This window comes from Mirounga leonina, unplaced genomic scaffold, assembly GCF_011800145.1.
Source record: "Mirounga leonina isolate KUSES-001 unplaced genomic scaffold, KU_Mleo_1.0 Mir_174, whole genome shotgun sequence".
Taxonomy (NCBI): Eukaryota; Metazoa; Chordata; class Mammalia; order Carnivora; family Phocidae; genus Mirounga; species Mirounga leonina.
In genome coordinates, this window is record NW_023270451.1 from 84,176,376 (window position 1) to 84,195,933 (window position 19,558).

Genomic DNA, 19,558 nt, shown 5'->3' on the forward strand with positions numbered 1-19,558 from the left:
CTCCTCTAAGGCATATTGAGGGGCAGAGTCCCAAATACCAAGGCCTGGAATTCCTGGCTGGCATAAAGGCTTGGAAATCCCTCACAACTCCTGTGTTCCTTACCCTTCTGCAGAGCGAAGGCCCCATCGTTTCCTTTGGCTATGCCAAAAGAGGAAGATACAGCACATGGCTAACTCCTGATTGGGCAGGAAGACACTTCTTCTAGTGGAGGCCAGGGAGTGAGGGAATAGTTTATGGATTTAAGTGAAGAGCCTTTTGGCTAAGAGAGACTGGTTACCCAGAGGTGAAGATACTCTGGGGTCCATGAAGGAATTCCCCTTTGAAGGTGCTTGCGGGAAGGAAGTGTTGGACGTGCCACATTTACTTATGAACTGATAGGTATCTCACAATTATTCTGTGCTGGACCCAGCACTTGGTGCTTTCCCCACACATAAAATTTTAGGGGTGAGGAGTAGGGCTGGTTTCCTATAAACCCCTATCTAGCTGTGTGGCCCTGGGCAAATTCTTCCACCTCTCTGAGACTCAGTTGTTTCATTTGTAGAATGAAGACTAGAAGAGTATGTTTTCTGGGTTGTTGAGAGGATTAATTGAAATGTGTATGTGAGCAGTTTATCACCATGTCTGACACAACATAAGGACTCCCTACATATTAATTATCCTTAATAAGTACTTAGGTAAAAACTAGAATATCTTAGGGCACCTGAGTGGCTCAGTTGGTTGAGTGTCTGACTCTTGATCTCAGCTCAGGTCTTGATCTCAGGGTCGGGAGTTCAAGCCCCCCTGCTGGGCTCCACACTGGGCTCCACGCTGGCTGGAAGCTACTTAAAAAAAAAAACAACGGGCGCCTGGGTGGCTCAGTCGTTAAGCGTCTGCCTTCTGCTCAGGTCCTGATCCCAGGGTCCTGGGATGGAGCCCTCCGTCGGGTTCCCTGCTCAGCGGGAAGCCTGTTTCTCCCTCTCCCTCTCCCCCTGCTTGTGATCCTGCTCTCACTGTGTCTCTCTGTCAAATAAATAAAATCTTTAAAAAAAAACCAACCAAACAAAAAAAACAAAGTATCTTCTGAATGCACTGGTAGACAAATCCATTCTTCTGTAACCATCAAACTTGACATACATTGTACAATATGCTTTATGCTATGAACGTATTTTCTGAACTCCAAAACTCATGCTCTGACAAGTTTTTCTTTTCATGTTTGTGAATTTTTATTACATAAAAAGTATAAACTTATACATCTAACCTACAAATAGAAACCTTGACTATGAGAGATAAAATAAGACCTGAACAAATGGGGGGGGGGGGAACATGAATCTTAAATCTCTTCAAATGGATTTTAAAATATTGACAAGAAAAATTTTAAAATATTTGACAAATTCTAGAGTTTATTTGGAACAATAAATGAGTGACTGTAGCCAAGAAAATTTTTTGGGGGGAGAAAAGGAATCTGTGTAGGGGGAGTACTTACACTATTAGATATTAAAACTTATTTTCTGTGATAAAAATACACACATAAAATTTAATTTGGGGTGTGGTGGCTACTCTTTATGTGTACCAAAGGCAGAAACTATAAAAGCCTTTTATTTTATAAGATAGGAACTCCCAAACAATGTGAAATAAAACCAATTTCCCAACTTTAAAAAATGGACAAATAAAGTGAGCAAAGGGACATAAGCAAATTCGCAAAAAAGAAAATACAAAGAGGCAAGAAATATGAAAAAACAAGCCAGCTAACTAGTAATCTAGGAAATGAAATTCAAAACAATGAGAAATAATGACTTCAAATTTGAAAAAATAGCCAGCGTCGTCAAGGATATGGAAAAATGGGCATTTCTCAAGGGAAAGCTAATAAATTTTCCTGGAAGACATTTTAGAAAGCATTTTAAAAATATACTTTGCCTTTGATCCGTCAGTTCCCCACTCCTTGAACTTTAAAATCAGCCACGTGCGATAAAAGATGAATCTCTAATGATACAGAAAACCAAGAAAGTTTACTTGTACATTTATGCTGCCATTAAGAATCACGCCATAAGAGAATATCTGGTAATGTGGGAGAAAACTCACAATATTGTTAGTGAAAAGGGCAGAGTACATTTTTTGCAACGCATTATCCCTATTCCGTCAAACGTGCATAGGTGAGTATAGAAAAAAACACCGGAGGAGACGTACCAAGATTTGAAATGTAACTGACTCTAGGAGCTAAAAGTCTGAGAGATTTTTATATTCTATTTCCGACAGAACTGCTGCAACAGATTTAAGTGTTTTAAAAATGACTGCACAATTTACATCGACTTTGTTGAAAAGCGTAACAGCACATGACCCTGGACTAGCCTGGAAAACCCAGGAAGGCTTTGGTTCCTAAAGCCACGGCCACCTGCTCGGCGGTGAGTCACGGGCGCAGGCTCGCACCTGCCTCCCCGCTCGCCGACCGGCTGCCGCGCGGTTCCGAGCGAGATGCCCGGGGCCAGAGCGGCCACTCGGCCAGGCCCCGCGCCCGCGGCCACGGGAAGCCGGGAACGCCTGCTCGTGGTAACTTCTGGAATAGGGGGCATTCTCTTTCTTCCAAGTTCACGCGGCCGGGCCTTTCCTTTCTCCCCTTGCGAGCAGCCGGAAGCCAGACTTTCGGGTCAGCCGCGCCGCCCCCAGCCCCGGGCACTTCGGGGCTGCCGCGCGGCCAGAGGTCGCGGTGGCCGGCGGCGGCCGCAGCCGTGAAAAGCTGGCCCGGGGCGGCGAGCGCCCTCTCGGAGGAAGCCGGCGAGGCCGGGTCTAGCCGAGGGACCGCGGTCCGGCCACGCGGTCGCGCAAGGACGCGCGTCCTCGGTCGGGACAAAGGGTCGGGAAACTTGAGCCGGGCCTGTCCCGGAAAATCCGGGCTGCGGTCGCCATGGCTACGGGGCCGAGCTCCGGGCGGCCGCCCCCGGCCCGGCCCGCGAGGGGGCGCTGGGAGGGGCGCGCGGAGGGGACGGGCCCCGGCCGCCCCGCCCCGCCCTCCGGCCGCGGCCGCCGGCCCCAGCCCGCGACTGACCCTCGGCAGCGCCTGTAGTCACGTGGCGCTGGGAACCGGCGGGGGGGCTGGGCCCGGGCCTGGCAGTGGGGAACTCGAACCTGCCGCTGTCGCCGCGCGGGGTGGGGAGCGCGGCCGCCGGCGCCGGCGTTCCGGCCTCATGGACGCGCGACGCGCCTCCGCGCACCCCGCCGGAGAGGTTCGTCCCGGGCAGGGCGCGGGGTTCCACGCGGGCCCGCGGCGGGCGGCCCTACCTGCCGGGCGCGTGACTGTGTGTGCGCTGTGGGGGGGGGGGGGCCGGGGGGGGCCCGAGGGGGGGGGGGGCCCGCGCACCTGCGCACAGGCTCCGCGAGGTGCGCTCTGCGTGGGGACCCGAAAGGGCCCCCTCGGGGTGCGCGGAGCCGTGTGTCCGCGACGTGGACGGGGGACGCTCGCGAAAACAAAAGGGGGGTGTGGGATCTCCACGACCTTTTGCCATCCAGAGGCGCAAGGGGATTGTGACCGAGACCTGGCCACACTAGCTCGCCCTACGCAGCCCCTTGGGAACCGGGCCTGGAATTCCTGTTGGGAGGAGGGTGGGGGAAGGGGAGCCAGCAGGGATTCCAGAGTTTCTGCCATCGGCCGGCCGGCCTTTGGCCATCAGCGTGGAGAATTCATGCTGTGACCTTACCCGTGGAGGAAATGACCCCCAAACGCTGTCGTGTACTTCCTTGGTGAAGGGGCCACATTCATTTATTAATCCAGTATCCGTTAAGGTTCCTCGGCCTCTCGGGGTGTGGGGCTTGGGTGGGGGAGGGGGTTGTGGCTGGCGAGGACACAAAGATGACTGCCCTGGAGGAGCTCAGAGCCTCATGCGTGTTTTCTCTCCCCTCCCCGCAGGTAAGGCTGGCCTCTCTGCACTCAGAGGTCTGAGCTCTGCCATGGGGGTAGGGGTGTCTTTACTGCTGCAGTTTTCTCTGACATCTGGGGGCTACCAGAGTGTGGGCCGAAGCAGGCGCTACAGCCGCAGAAGTATTCCCAGGAACATCCCCGGGAGGAGCTGGAAAAAGCCTCATCTCCAGCTCCACGGTCTCCAGGGTAGAGTCTGGCCTTCTTTGTTGGGTTCCCAAACCATTCCACGGCCCCAGTGCTCAGATCGCCTCATCCTGGAGGAAGGCGGTCACCTGTAGGGGGGAAGGATCACCTTCCCATACCAGTGTCTTCCCTGTGCTCAGTCTGGCCATGGGGAATGAGTCATGTCTGAGCTCCTCAAGAGGAGTTCGGCTCTAGGGAATTTAGGAGGAATTTAGGAGCTCCAGGATGTCTGGAGCTTGCAAGCCGGCAGTGAAGGTCCATTAGGAGGTTAACCACCACCCACCCCTCAGTGGCTGCCGGAAGCCGTCCTCGAGGAATCTGGGCTCCCTGGCACCGTGGAGGAGCGCAATGTGGGGCAGTTCCTGGTGGGGTTGGGGCATGGCCTGGCAGGGGACAGGGATTACAGTCTTGTCTTTCCTCCCCTTCTCTCGCCCCGGTAGTAATCCCGACCACCCCGAGGGAGGGTAGCCGGCTGTGGGTGTTCCTTGGGTTCAGGAGAGCTCTCCTTCCTGCGATGTGCTAATCATGTGTGTGGGCAGAGGAGGGCAGGCAGGCAGAGTGTGGGCAGTCTGGACAGGCAGTGGCCTGCAAGTAGCATCTAGCACTCCCCTCCTGCTCCCCAGAAGCGCTGTCTCCTGCTCTCCAGGCTTCTACCCTGAGCGACTGGGGTTAGGGAGGCCCAAAACGCTCCCCTGTGGTGTGATTAGAACCCAGGAGAGGATAAATAGGGTCAAGGCTGTAGGAGTTTCTTTCTGTGGGAACTTTACAAACCCCGGCGTTTTAGAAGCAAGAACACACTGGCCTGGGAGTTTAGAAGACCTGTCCCCCGCTCTTGGTTCTGCTCTTGGTTTATTGTGTCCCCTCAGGCAAGCCCCCCTCTCCTTTTTATGCCTCAAAGTTGCTTCATCTGTCAAGCTGGGAGCTTCATGTCTGCTTGTCCCGCCTCACTTTTGCTGTGAAGCTCAAATGTAGCGGCGGGAAATAATAGAAACGAGCAGGGGGCAGCAGGGAAGCGCTTGTAAAAAGCCTAAAGCACCACGGGGAGAGGTGACCACGTTCTCTGGTGAGTCCCAAGGCAGGAATGTTTGTGCAGCCAACGCTGGAGTGTTTACTCCATGCCAGACACGGGGCGACTAGCATGAGGGGGGATTCCAAGAAGTGTCAGAGTTCCTCCCTTCTGGTAGTTTCCAGGGTTAGTGAATACTGAGTAAATACTTAAATACACTTGAAATGGTATCTAGAAGCGCAAGATGGAAATGATGTAGAACAGACAAGGAAATAGAAGACTAGGCCAGATTCAAGGGCTCTAGGAGTTCAGGGGACGAGCTCCTCTGAGGCCTGGGGTCGGCCGGGGAGGAACTGGGGCAGGATGAACTGATCTCCAGAGTGACGCTGCTTTTCCACCCTCAGCAGAGGAGGAACCCATGCTGGAACGTTGCTGCAAGGGCGCCCTGGCCATGGGCCCGGCCCAGCCCAAGGTCTCTGGGCCCTCCCAGAAGTTGCCCCAGACCCTGGAGAAGGAGCCCCACGGGCTGAGGTTACAAGGCACTTCCGTGGCCCAGTCGGGCAGCCAAGCCCCCAGTAGGGCCCATCGCTGTGCCCACTGTCGAAGGCACTTCCCGCGCTGGGTGGCCCTGTGGCTTCACACCCGGCGTTGCCAGGCCCGGCTGCCCCTGCCCTGTCCTGAGTGCGGCCGTCGCTTCCGACACCCCCCCTTCTTGGCACTGCACTGCCAGGTCCATGCCGCCGCCACCCCGGATCTGGGCTTTGCCTGCCACCTCTGCAGGCAGACCTTCCGCGGCTGGGTGGCCCTGGTTCTGCATCTACGGGCGCACTCGGCTGCAAAGCGGCCCATCGCCTGTCCTGAATGTGAGAGACGCTTCTGGCGACGGAAGCAGCTTCGAGCTCACGTGCGGAGGTGCCACCCCCCGGCCCCAGAGGCCCGGCCCTTTATATGTGGCAACTGTGGCCGGAGCTTTGCCCAGTGGGACCAGCTAGTCGCTCACAAGCGGGTTCACGTCGCCGAGGCCCTGGAGGAGGCAGCAGCCAAGGCCCTCGGGCCCCGGCCTAGGGGCCGCCCGGCAGTGACCGCCCCCCGGCCCGGGGGAGACGCGGTCGACCGCCCGTTCCAGTGTGCCTGCTGCGGCAAGCGCTTTCGGCACAAGCCCAACCTGATCGCCCACCGCCGTGTGCACACGGGCGAGCGGCCCCACCAGTGCCCCGAATGCGGGAAGCGCTTCACCAATAAGCCCTACCTGACCTCACACCGGCGCATCCACACCGGCGAGAAGCCCTACCCGTGCACAGAGTGCGGGCGCCGCTTCCGCCACAAACCCAACCTGCTGTCCCACAGCAAGATCCACAAGCGGTCCGAAGGGTCTGCGCAGGGCGTCCCCGGCTCGGGGAGCCCCCAGCTTCCGGCCGGCCCCCCGGAGGCCTCGTCCGAGGCCCCGCCGAAACCTGCCCGCGAGCGGCCGCCCGAGCCTCCGCAGGGGGCCCCGGGGGCGCCCCCGCCCGAGCCGGCGGCCGCGCCCCCCTCGCTCTTCAGCTGCGAAGACTGTGGCCGGAGCTTCCGGCTGGAGCGCTTCCTGCGCGCCCACCAGCGGCAGCACACCGGGGAGCGGCCCTTCGCCTGCGCCGAGTGCGGGAAGAACTTCGGCAAGAAGACCCACCTGGTGGCGCACGCCCGCGTGCACTCGGGCGAGCGGCCCTTTGCCTGCGAGGAGTGCGGGCGCCGCTTCTCCCAGGGCAGCCACCTGGCGGCCCACCGGCGCGACCACGCCCCCGAGCGGCCCTTCGTCTGCCCGGACTGCGGCAAGGCTTTCCGCCACAAGCCCTACCTGGCGGCCCACCGGCGCATCCACACCGGCGAGAAGCCCTACGTCTGCCCAGACTGCGGCAAAGCCTTCAGCCAGAAGTCCAACCTGGTGTCCCATCGGCGCATCCACACGGGCGAGCGCCCCTATGCCTGCCCCGACTGCGACCGGAGCTTCAGCCAGAAGTCCAATCTCATCACCCACCGGAAGAGCCACATCCGGGACGGCGCCTTCTGCTGCGCCATCTGTGGCCAGACCTTTGACGACGAGGAGAAGCTCCTGGCCCATCAGAAGAAGCATGACGTCTGAGCGGGCAGGGGCTGCGCAGGCCGAGGGGGGCGGGCGGGGCGTCCTTTACACGAGAGTGTTGCCGTGGGCCTGGGCTGTGGGGGGCCTGTGTTGCTGCTGGTGTAGGCAAGGGATGGGAGAGCGGCCGGGGAGCTGGGCCCTGTTAGGGAGGGAGGCCCGGCCCCCGGCGCCCGGGAAACCACTCGCAGAGCGCCGGACTCTGGCCTCCAGCTGGTGTTTGCTAAGGTTCTGCCCTGACTGCCCTGGGCCCTGGAAGAGTAGCAATAGCAGCTTCACCTACCCCTTAGAGCCCTCCTGCTGGAGGGGCCACCAGGGACCAGGAAGACCCTTCCCCTCTGGTGTTAACGCCTTAATGTCCTTGTCTTTTATTATGAGTTTCTTCGGCTCAGTTTTTGGAAGTAGGTGTGGTACAGTCCTTAGTGAATGAGCACTTGGGAGGAAAAGTGGACCAGCTGGATACACCTGGGAGAACCTGCTGGCCTTGTTAGACAGCACCTAGGCCTTTTCCAGCACTGAGAGGTGAGGCCGCGCTGCTCTAACCTGTCCCACCCCGTCCCCTTCCTCCTGCCCCTGCATAGGCACCGGGACTCAGACCCATCTACTGTTAGTGCTCAGCTCCACTCCCCCTCCCCGAGATCAATGCACCACCCTCCCAGCGCTTAGAGCATCCCCTGGCTGTCAGCAGCCCCGTGTCCAGGCTTTTGTCTGAACACCCCAACCCTCCACTTGTTCCAGAACTCGACATGGTGGAAAGGACTGCCCCATTGATCATGGAGGGTCGGCTGACAGGCAGAAAGGGGCGAGTTTCCTCTTCTCCATTTCTAGGTTATGGATGCCCAGCCTCTGCTTGAACACTTAGGTGACAGGGAGTCCCCACCTCCTGAGGTCCTGGTTCTATTGTAGGATAATTCTAATTGTTAGAAATTCTTCCTTATAATGAATGGAATCTGCTTTCCTGTAATTTCTACCTATTGGGCCTTGTTCTGTTCTCTGGAATGAAACAGAACAACCACTTACCCTCCTTTTCAAACTAGAGAATAAAGATTTGGTTTTAGAGCTGGTGGCTGAGTGTTCCTTTCTCCCGGTGAGCTGTGTAGTTTGAAAGAGGAGCAGCATGCTCTGCTCTGGGGGGGCCGGGGGGGGGGAGGCAGGGGGCCGCGGGGGAGGAGGGGTGTTGGTAACGGGGCAGGTGCCCCCCCTTGAGCTCCTTTGCACCTTGCTCCCAGTTCTTCCCCAGGGGAGGCCAGGCACACCCCGCAGGTGGGGCTAGTTCTGCAGGAACTTAGCTTTCTGTGGGGTCAAGTGAGACCTGTCAGGGGCCAGTAATCAGGAGGACAAGGTCTGATTGGAATGTTCTGCAATGCCTTCCTGGCTGGCCCGCCGATGCTTCCCTGTACTGGCCGTTTCATACACATTTGAGTGCCTATTCTTTTTTTTTAATATTTTTATTTATTTGAGAGAGAGAGCATGAGAGGGAGGAGGAGGGTCAGAGGGAGAAGCAGACTCCCTGCCGAGCAGGGAGCCCGATGTGGGACTCGATTCCAGGACTCCAGGATCATGACCTGAGCCGAAGGCAGTTGCCCAACCAACTGAGCCACCCAGGTGTCCCTGAGTGCCTATTCTTGACAGGTGTTAGTGGGCCCTTTTCCTGCCAGTTTGAGTAATTTCTGCATAGATCCAGCACCGTGCACACCGTGCATAATAACCACCACAATTTGTTAATGCGAGTGGCACCTCGCAAAGAAGTTTACCCAAATGATCTCCCATAATCCCCGGGTGGTAGGTACTCTTCTTCTACAGATGAAAACCTTTGCTCAAGGTCCTATAACTGGCAGTCACCAGAGGCGATTTAAACCCAGGTCTCTCTGACTCCTGGAATATGTGCTCTTGACTATTGCCACATGTTTGTTAGGGGAATGGCGTATGCTGCTACTTTGGTGAAGATAATTATCCAATGCCTACCATGCTTGATGTTGTGATGGCAACTAGGGGTTTTACCAAGGTAAGACCTTGTCCTTGCCTCTAAGAGGCCTAAGTCTGGGGAGGACGTATATGTGTACACAAATAATGAGCAGAGGGAGAGGGATGGGGGGGGGACTCCAAGTGTGTAGGATGGAAGCAGATAGCTTCCAAGTTTCATATTGGTTGAAGTCACTTCGTGCCGTCACGGAGCCACTTAAAAACCTGTATAGTTAATGGCAAAGTATCTTTCAGAGACTAGAAGCATTGACTCAAGAATGCCACACTTCAATATGTCTCTTTAAGGGACGCCAGGGCTTCAAGGGAAGGGGAGCAATGCTTTTTGGGGGGGCAGGAAAGCAGGTCAACGTCTAGGGATGATGGGCAGGAACCAGGTCCTCAGGCACCTAACGTTTGTACTTGGGGGTTGGGGAAAAGGATGAGGGCGAGGGAATCTGACCAGGGCTCCTGACTTTGAAAGATCACCTTTAAAGGAAAAGCTTGGGGGTGGGGAAGGCCGGCACTGGGCGTCCACTAATGCTCTGCTGCACCTACTTTGGGGTAGAGATGATTGAGGAGAGGTCCAAAGTTCAGGGAAAGCCACAGAAGTGGCCTTGAGGGGGCTGGTCAAGCTGGGACAGAGTCCCGCAGAGGACCTGGGGTTCCCAAGTCATTGCTCAGCATGGCACATACAGACAGCGGTCTCGAGGGAGGAACTGCTCAGGTTGGAGGGGTCACAGTTCTGCTGACAGGAGCTACTCTTCTGTTCTGAGGTGCCCAGGGTTCCCCCCCCTTTTTCTTCTACAACTATAAAAGTACTCAATTATCTTGTCAAAATTAATAATGCAGACATATATTTTCTAAATATGGAAGTCTTTCACTCCCCCCTCCCCCCGTTGTCTTTTCTCTCTTTTTTCTTAATGTAAATAGGATCCCAGATGTGCTTCATTCTTTCCGTCCTTGAAATACCCTTGGTCATGAAACGCCAATCTGGAGGAAGACTTTCACTCTGTAGAGGAGGAAACATGCCCAGAGAGAAGTGGGTTTTCTCACTCATAACCAGTGGCAGATCTGGACCTAGAATACTGGAATTCCACAAGCCTTTGGTTAAACCTCCAGAAGGTACTCTAGAAAATAAAGAGATGAACGGGATTCTTTAAAAAGGTTGATGGCCTAGTGGTATCTGGTATCTGTGTAGGGTTTTGTACTTTACAAATGTTTCTATAGACAATAGAACCAATTAGGGTCCTGCAAAAGTCTGGAAAGGTAAGCATGTAACTAGGAAATTACTCTTTTACAGATAAGTCAAAGTGCAGAGACAGAAAAGCTGCACAGAAGTTAGTGGCAAAACCGACAGACTCTCAGTTGGACAGTGTCTGTTGTCCTGAGGCCAAACAATAGCTGGGCCCACGGCAAATGCTTAGTAGGCGGCCACGGATTCATTAGAATGAGGTCCACCAGCTTCACAGTAGGTTTGTCGGAAGTCTCAGAGAGAGAGAGAGAGAGAGAGAGGCCAGCCTGTGTTTTTATCAACCTCGAGTCCCAAAGGCAGTTTCTAAGCAGCTCCAGAGAGAATCCTGCCAGTGGGAGTTGACCTAGCTAGCCTGATGTAGCAGTGTGTGGAATCTTATTGACATAAAGGAGCATTCCTTCCAATTAGTGTGGGTAGAGGAGAAAATTCTCTTTTCTGAAGATCTCCAGGCCGTCTGGACCCTGCCTCTAAATCAGCAGTGACACTCCACCTTGGAACGTGACCTCTTCAGACCGCTGTTTCCTGAGGAGAAAGCGAGGGGGTGAATTTAATGAGGTCTCCGTCTCTCTGTCTCTGTCTCTGTCTCTCTCTCTCTCTCGGAGACCCCAGGACAGTTTATCGGGCGCCCACGACGTGCCTAGCGCCGCGCGGGGCAAGCGCAGCTTCTCACCCTAACACGTGGTGTACTGTAGTGCCAGGTGCCACCATGTCACATGCACACTCGAGTGTGAGCGTCAGAGTGGGGTTCGTGCGTCCTGTTCTCCCGGATGCCGGCACCAAGAGCGGTGCGGGCTCGTCCCTGAGTCGGACGGAGAGCGGAAGAATGACGGGATCGATCTGAGAGCGCGTCCGCCGGGCCAGAGCCGGAGGGATAGCGCGGCGGAGGGGAAGAATATGGTGCCGCGGCGCCGTCCGGTCACCAGCACCCGGCCTCGCCCTCCCTCCTCCTCCCCTCGGACCCTGGACTCGGGTCCCGCGCCAGCGGCCAAAGCGTTAACTCCGCGCGGGGCCCCGCGAGGCCCAGCGGGCGGCGAGGTCAGCCCGCCCACCAGGGCTATTGGCTCAGGAGAACAAAGGGGCCGCCCCGCGGGCTTCTCCGATAGGGAGGAGCTGGTCATCTGAGCGGCGCAGCCAATCAGGCGGCGGGACGGCCCCGGGGATGGCCGGCCCGTCAGCCAATCAGGGGGAGGCGCCCGCCCCGCCTGTCCCGGGACTGGCGGGGCCGGGCACCCCAGTGCCCAAGTCGCCCCGGGGTGGCAGTTCCCGTTAACCTTAACCACAAAGTCAAGGTATTTATTCCCGTCCCCTCCCTCCGAGTCCCTCCGAATCCGGGCGGGAGGGGCGTGCGGAGGGACGGACCGTGCTGTGGGGCCAGCGCCCGGCCCGCTCCTCGCGCGCTGCCTCCACCCAGCCTCGGGCTGGCGGCGGCCTCTGGGGTCTCGGGGCCCCCTGAGCCCCTGGCGTTGCGGCTCCGAACTTTCCTCGCCCCCACACAGCCCCTGGGGAAAGGGGCCCGGGTCGTGCGTGGGAGGGGGCTGCAGGCGGGGGCAGAGAGCAGGAGGGGGGCCGTGAGAGCGGGAGGGACGGGATGGTGAGCGGGGGGTGGGGTGGGGGGCTGACCCCCGGTCCCCTCGGGCGCGTCCTGCCCAAGCGCTGGCCCTGCGTTCGGGTCTGTGTCAGCTGTGTCGGAAAGACCGAGCTTTTGGAGGGCAGGAGCCCCAGTGCTCGCCGCACAGTGACAGAGTAGGTGCTTAATAAATGATTAAATGAGTGGGCATAAAGATTGGGAGTGCGAACGAGAGGGAAGCACCACAGACATTGGAAGTGCGTGCGTGCGTGTGTGTGTGTTTGGGGGTGGGGCTCCATTCCAGGAAAATGGGCACAGGAGTCAAGACCTCAGTGGGGGTGGGGGTAGGAGCTGGGGGCTTCTTTCCCCTGTAAAGGTGGAGGAGAATCCGTCCTTTGGGCGGGTGGAGCCTGGAGCATGTCCTGGTCAGCTAGACCTGGGGTTGGGTGTGGTCAGAGCCCAGAGCTTGACCCTGGCTGCTGTCCAGGCTCCATTATTAGCTCCTCTTTTTGGGTCCCTGTGTTCATCTGTAAAATGAAGAGATTAGAGGATATTAGTCTCCTTTCAACCCTAAGGTTCCATGATTCTGTGCTTCTAATCCGTTTTGGACTTAAATTTCTGTATTGTAAGTGTTTTTTTATTAAAATGTTTGTTAATGGTTTACAGCACATGGGACCTTGGGCCGGATGTTGGGGAGAGAGAAATACTCCATGTTAAGATGTTTACAGTTTTGTTGTGGAGACAGATAAATTATTATTATACCATGTATATGGTAGCGGCCTGGGTGGGTACACAGGTCAAACAGAGAAGGGCCCCTAACTGAGCCTGGCATATCCAAAAAGGCTTCCCGCTCAGAGCGATCCCTGATCTAGGCTGGGCAGAGAAGAGCTGGGCAAGAGTATTCCAAAACTGGTCACAGGCCGGCCAAGATGCTGCAAGGTCAGGGAGTCACATGTTGGGACAGGAGAGCTGGGAGGCAGGAGAAGCGAGCAGAGGCCGGGTTCTAAATGGTCTTGCCGAGAAATTTTGAGCTGAACCTGAAAGTACTGGGGACCCATTGGGAAGTATTTTGAGCAAAGTAGTAACATGTCCTCATTTTAATTTTAGGGAAATTGCTTTGAGTTCTGGGTGATTGAATGGATTGGAGGGGCAAGATAAGCTATAAAACTAGTACAGTCTTTGGGCAAGAAACAGTGAGGCGTAAACTGAGGTGGGGCAGTAGGAGATCTTGGAGGTATTAAAAACAGCACTGGTACAACTTAACGAGGTATGTGTTTTGACAGTTGTACTCTGGGGTAGTGAAAGGTGGTGGTGGTTTTGAGAGGCCTGATGAAGACCACTGTCCCCCCTGAAGAGGCAAGGGCTACCCAGGACAAAGTGCAGAGCTTGGTGGAGGTGGGGTGACCCATGCACCTGCACCCTTGGTGAGAGTTAAGCTGAGGAATCCCAGATTTCCTAGTGCAGTGTTGGCTGGGAGGGAAGAGTATGGTCAGAGTGTGCAGAAGGAGACCTTAGGTCTAACTGTCTATGAGGCAATGGATGTCACCCCTGGGCTTTACTTTCCTCATCCGGCAAGCGGGGAGTCAGTGGGGAGAAACACTCCTTACTCTTACCCTTTCCAAGCTCTTTCGAATGAAGCAAGGGGTTGGAAAGTGTTTATAAGTGAAAGTGTGACATCTGTTCAAAGTGTTGTTAGCAGTCAGTTTCATGTCTTGCCTTCAGATTGGGTCATGGGGGTCGCCAGGCCTTGGCTGGCTCCTGAGTCTTGGACCTTGGGCAAGGAATGTGGGTGCTGATCTCTCCTCTAAAGGGAGACAGGTTAGCAGAGCTGGGGATGTGGAGGCCATGGGTGAGGGACAGGCATAGAGGCAGGGAGGTGGGGTGGGGCAGTCCCCCCAAAAGGGTGAACGTTGGGTGGGTGGAGGCAGAAGCTCTGGAAGGAGGTACCTCTGAGACTGGCCTGGGGTTACATCTTGGACCTCCAGGGGGAGGGGGGCAGGCATGATAGGATAAGGCAGCTGCCCCGGCTCTCCATGGACTTGGTTCCCAGCGGACGCTGGTGGAAGCAGCCTGAGGTCATTAAACTGGGCTGTCCTTACCAGGGCAACCCTGAGTTACAGTTATTATAATGTGGGAGGCAAAGAGGGGGTGACGGCAATGTGGCGACCTAAAAATAATTTGTCTTGCACTTCGTGAATGTTTCCCACTGTTTTCCCCCCTTGCTTGATAGGACGAGTCTATCCATAGGAATAAGTGTTATTATTTTCCAAATAATAATTTGATAATTTCTGTGGAAGGATGGCCTGCCCTTTTCCCTTGCTCCTCTGACCCCTCTCCTAGGACTGAGGACCACAGTGTTTGGGAGATCGAGGTCTGAAGGTCCTGGAGCAGAAGAGGGGGAAGGGGCAGGGCTTGGAAGAAGGGCAACCGTGGGAGGTGCACGGGACCCTTGATCCAGTGCTGAGTGCGGGTCTGGGGAAGCTGGAGAGGAGGGAGGCCTTCTTGAGGAGCAGGGTGGGGGAGGGGAGAGGAAGATGGGGTGGAGGCCCTGGAGGGGTTGGGGACTCTTGTGGGAGTCGTAGAAGGACGTTGGGCATGCTCATGCTGGGGTGAGGGATGGAGGTGGGCCTCTAGGCAGTGGCCGCGACACTTCCCTGGTCTGAGCTAGGACCTCTGGGCCTGCTTGTCTGTCTGTGGGCCCGGGGGCCATACAAGATGGGAAGCAGGTCTCCAGGGGCTCTGGCAGCAGCTGTGCTGTGTTTCTGATAACATTTTAAAGCCACTGGTTTGTGTGTCCTCGTTGGTCCTGAACTCTGGATGAGAGGAAGGTGGGAGGTCTGATGTGTCCAGCGGACTGTCCAGAGGCCAGCCAGGACACAACCCCAGGGGACAGGCCTTGTACAGGAGTGGCATTTGTAGGACGGCCTTGGGGGAGGGCCTGGTGGCTTTGGAACAGGTCCTGGGAGACAGGAGACACTGCCTCCTTCCCCTCAGTGAAGCTGAGGCTTTGAGCTGTAGGCCAGCAGAAGCATCTGAAGCTTGTAGCCCAGCCCCCCTGCCTGGCGCTCAGGCCCCCCAGCCTCCAGCCCCGCTTTCCTTACCACCGCCCACACAGCCGCCTCCACTCCTACCCCGTGAGGTACCCGCACCCAGTCCAGAGCCTCCCCCAGGGCTGTTGAGGGTCCAGTGACCTATACAAGGAGCCGTATGCGGCCTTGAAATGGTCCCGACAGGAAAATCCGTGCACACCCTCTTCTTCCTGCCAGGCCCGCTCACATCGGGGAGCAGAGTTTGGGGTGACTGGGTGGGTGCTGGGGGCCTCTGAGGATTCTGAAGTAGCTGGAGGCGTGAAGGTTTAGGAAGAGTGAGCAGCAGTTGTCCTTTGGAGGGGGCTTAGGAAATGGGGAGTGGGTGAGAGAGACACGGTTGGTTTGTAGGCTTCGGGGAGCGCAGTGTGCCGCAGATTGGTCCCGCCCAGTGCTCGAGACAAACCTGTGGGCAGGCCTTTTCAATCACCTTCACCTTAGGAACCCGAGGCCCGGAGGTAAAGTGACTTGTCAACCACTGGTGGCTTAGAACTCAGGGCCCTGATTCCCAGTCTAGGCCTGACATGGGCCTGATGTGGGGGTCCTGAGGAGAGGGCAGCCTTTGGGAGCAGACTCGGCTGAGGGGCTGGCCCTGTGGAGCTCAGGTTCCCAGGGCAAAGGGTCTGCTGCTTCCTCTGGGGCTAGACCCCCTGCACGCTGGCCCCGCGAGGGATCTCTTGCTGCTCTGGGCTTGCCCGGCAGAGCCCAGTTCTCTGTCTATGGCTTTCTGTGCCGGGCCAGCTTCTCCCCAGCCAGCCGCAGCCCCGGCTGGCCCCGTGCCATCCCCCACCCCCAGCATGGGCGCCCTAACGGGTGGCCGTCCCCCATCATACTGCCTCGCTTCCGTCTCCCTGAGTTCCCTTTCGTGGAGCAGTGGGCAGCTGGGAGCGTAACTGTGAGACGCATAGGCGCACATGTCCGCGCTCACGAGCGCACCGCGTAGTGTTGGTGCTTCTGTGGTTCATGCCCGCGCGCTGGTTTCTGTGGGTCTGCAGGTGTATCTGTGGGTTTCTCAGTTTCTTCGTACTTTACATACAGGTTTGCAGCTGTTCTCATGTACAAGCATCTCTGTATGTTTGCACCTCTGAACCTTGGTTTACTGAGCTGTGTTCGATGTGAGATACGATTGTTTCTGGGTGTGATGGTGTGTGCAGTTAGCGTTTACATCAGTTTCTTCTCCGGCGCCTGTGATCGCGTGTTGTAGATGGAAACATCCACTGACAGTAATTGCAATTGGATTCCCAGGCAGAAAACCCCATCACCTTATCCCTAGATGGTTGTCATCTGACCAAGGACTGGGGCCAGAGGAGCCCCCTCTTCACTCCTCCACTCATTCATTCATTCATTCATTCAGTATACAGGTGCACCACAGATATATTGCAGGCTCGTTTCCAGACCCCTGCAGTAAAGCAAATATTGTGATAAAGCGAATCAAGTGAATTTTTTGGTTTCTCAATGCATACAAGTTATGTTTACACAGTACAGTATCTGCTCCGTGTGCAACAGCCATATGTCTGCAGTGATAACATACATACCCTCATTAAAAAATACTCTATTGCCAAAACGTGCTGACCACCGTCCGGGCTTTCCGCAGGTCATAATCACTGATCACAGATCCCCCCCTAACAAATATAGTAATAATGAACAAGTTTGAAATATTGTGAGAATTGCCAAAATAGGACACAGAGACAGGAAGTAAGCAAATGCTGTCGGGAAAAAGTGTGCCAGTAGACTTGCTCAGCACAGATTGGCCAAAAACCTTCAGTTTGTAAAAAAAAATGCAACATGTGCGAAGTACAAGAAAGCTAGGTGTGCCTGTAAACGGAGCAAGGCCGCTGCCTTCCGGGAGCTTCCGGTCCTAGTGCAGCGCCATCCGGTGGAGCTTTGGGAACATAGGCATGTCCTCTGCTGTCCTTACTGTAGCTCGAGCTCCGTGAGGCTCTTGAGCACTTGAAATGTGGCCAGTGTGATTGAGAAACTGAATTTAAAATTTAATTTATGTAAACGTGAGTAATCATATGTGGGTATAGAAGCCAGACTCCTGAAAAGGAGGGATGGATCGTTTAAGGTTTGCTAAGTCCTGTACTTTCTTCTAGGAGGCGACATGGTCCCCGGGAAGGAGCTCTGGGGGAGGCAGGTTGACCCCAGTTTGGTTCTGGCTCTATTTCTTACTAGCTGTGTGACCTTGAGGAAATGACTTAACTTCTCGGAGCCATGGGTCCTCAGCCATAATTGGTCGTGAAGGATGAAATGGGCGATGCCTGCTCAGTGTTCGGTGCACAGTCGTGCTCAACAGCCAGTGGCTCTCTCCCTGTCCATACCAGAGTCTTGGCTGAGCACCCCTTCTTTCCACGCCAGATCAATATCAAGATCTCAGGGATGTCCTCCATGCCCCTCAATAAATGAGGTTAGGAGAGGCAGAATGTCGGCCCCTAGGGAGCACTCTGAGAGCATCCCTCCAGGGTGGAGGCTGGCTGGAGCCTGAGTGGGGCCACCCCCTTACAAATGCTGTCCTGAGCCACAGTCTTGAGTCTGGTTCCCTTTGAGCAAGCGTGGTGGGTCAGGGCAAGGAGATGAGAAGTGAGGCCTGCCTGCAGGGAACCAGGAACCCCCTAGGAAAGAAAGCTGGGAGCGAGCCAGACAGATTAGAGCATGGGGGGCGAGGGTGGGAGACTGGGTGGGTGGGCCATGCACTGTGGACCAGGTGGGGTCAGACCAGCTGAGGGGTGGGAAAGATGTGGTTAATGGAAAGGTAGGCTGTTCGGGATGCATGGCAACCTTGCTGGTGTGGCAAAGGGGGTCAGCTTGATGTGCAGGGGGCACTTTGGGAAGAGGACCCCCTGCCCGGGGTTTCCTGTGGGGGCAAGGGGCTGTTGGTGTAGGGGAGCAGTGGTGATTGGTGAGGACCTGGGTGAGGGCCGGGTGGGAGCTTATGGCTGAGAAGGGCCTGGGAGCTGGGCCCTTTGGCCGTGGTTTGGGGAGATGCCACCCCTCCAAGCCTCAGCTCCTGGTGGGTGCATGTGGCCAATCCCCGGTCCACCACTGACCAAGGACACATGAGTTGCCATTCACTTCCCCTCTCCTGCCTGCGGCCTGATCTGTGAAGAAGGCTGTGCTTGTCTGGTGGAAAAGTTCCAGGGGCCTGAGGTTGGGAGGATGTGGGGAGCCGTGGCCATGTCCCTGCACTGCCCCTCCCATCTGTGGCCTTTTTCTTCCCCCCAGCTGCTGTCCACTCCCCTCCCTGCCCCCAGGATTCTGCTGAGAGCAAAGCCCTTCCCCTGCCCCCAGACCTCACCACCTGCTCCTGGGCACAATCCTCGCTTTGTGTGGTCTGGCAGTTGTCATGCAGCTGCGCCCCCCCCCCCCCCCCCCTGCAGAGGCCTCTCATGGAGGGGGCTCCCATCCCACGGCAGCCTGACCCAGTGTGGGGAGGGTCAGGCCCAGAGCCAGGTGCTGGGAAGGCGGAAGTGACCAGGGCCTTGTCCCGAGACCCATCCCCTGCATGTGTCCCACGCTCCATAGAACGTGCTCAGCCAGGAGGGGAGAAGTCACTGGGGTGAGGGCCCTGCGTGATAGGCCAAGCGGCCTTTGGAGACTCAGTGCAGGCACTGGCAGCGGTGCTGGATTGGGCCTGTTGCCTTCTGTGTCCGGCAGGGGCATTTTGCCGGGCAGCCTGCATGCCAGGCCAGGTCGGGGGAGCCATGGGTCAGGGAGGGTGGGGGGGTGGCGGCTAAGAAGGGGCCTGTAGGGCAGCGTGGCAGGGTGGAAGCAGAAGAAGAGGGAAGGTTAGACAAGGTGCAGCTTGGGGGGGGGCCTGGCTGACCTGCAGACACGTGGCCACACGCGGACACTTCCCTCCGTTCGGCTTTCTCAGGCTTTTACCTGCAGGACACCTGCTGGCCTGTTTTCTAGACACATCCTACCTGAGCACACAGTTGGAGGTGGGCCCTCAAGACATGGGGCCTGCCCCCCATTCCTGTCCTCTGTGCCTCTCCTCTCCCCTGCCCTCTCATTTCTTACTTCTTCCCCTTGGGCCCACGGGGGTCCCCTTCCCTCCTGTGCTTACTGGGACCACCCCGAGCCCTGGTGTGGCTGGGACAGAATACCCAGGGACACAGGGAGCTGCTCTGTAGCTCGCTGTGAATTATTCATCAAGAATTGAAGCCTTTCTGCCACCTGAGCTGATTTGTAGGTCCTAATACTCCTTGGAAGACAGAATGGATCAAGTAGGACCTATTTGATTGGGCTCAAGAGGCCCGTTGTTTTGTCATGTAGGGGTTTTGTGAATAAGGCCAAGGTCTTACCCTCTGTCTTGAATTGTGGCCCTGGCCTTCGGCCCCTCTGTCTGGCGCCTCTGTCTGAGTTTTCCTGAATTAAGGTGCCTCCTTGTGGACTCGATCCACAAGTCCATCCATCCATCCATCCACCCATCTACCAGCCCATCCATCTATCCATCCATCCATCCATCCATCCATCCATCCATCCATCCATCAGCA

The 19,558-nt window shown here is 56.4% G+C and overlaps 2 protein-coding genes across 8 annotated transcripts in view; both read left to right on the forward strand.

Moving 5' to 3' along the window:
- The first annotated feature begins 3,058 nt into the window (after nucleotides 1-3,058).
- Nucleotides 3,059-8,257, forward strand: REPIN1 (replication initiator 1). Of its 7 annotated transcripts, none has more exons than XM_035021365.1 (3): nucleotides 3,059-3,198; nucleotides 3,879-4,076; nucleotides 5,484-8,257. In XM_035021365.1, exons 2-3 carry the CDS (start codon nucleotides 3,920-3,922, stop codon nucleotides 7,196-7,198), a joined length of 1,872 nt encoding a protein of 623 aa, XP_034877256.1. In that variant the 5' UTR covers nucleotides 3,059-3,198; nucleotides 3,879-3,919; the 3' UTR covers nucleotides 7,199-8,257. The 7 variants fall into 7 exon arrangements, with proteins under 7 accessions (XP_034877256.1, XP_034877255.1, XP_034877258.1 ...); XM_035021364.1 differs by having other exon boundaries at nucleotides 3,950-4,076; XM_035021367.1 differs by lacking the exon at nucleotides 3,879-4,076.
- A 3,204-nt stretch (nucleotides 8,258-11,461) lies between these two features.
- ZNF775 (zinc finger protein 775) overlaps nucleotides 11,462-19,558 on the forward strand; it is a 32,975-nt gene continuing 24,878 nt past the window's right edge. The window contains exon 1 of the mRNA XM_035020329.1: nucleotides 11,462-11,698. The gene's annotated coding sequence lies outside the window, so the exon portion shown is untranslated. The remainder of the gene's footprint in view (nucleotides 11,699-19,558) is intronic.

Bases quoted from the DNA above. Each gene is read 5' to 3' on its own strand.
- REPIN1 (XM_035021362.1), top strand. From the start codon at position 3,851: ATGCGTGTTTTCTCTCCCCTCCCCGCAGGTAAGGCTGGCCTCTCTGCA. The intron at 4,077-5,483 runs GTAGAGTCTGGC...TTCCACCCTCAG, and splicing joins CCAGCTCCACGGTCTCCAGG to CAGAGGAGGAACCCATGCTG.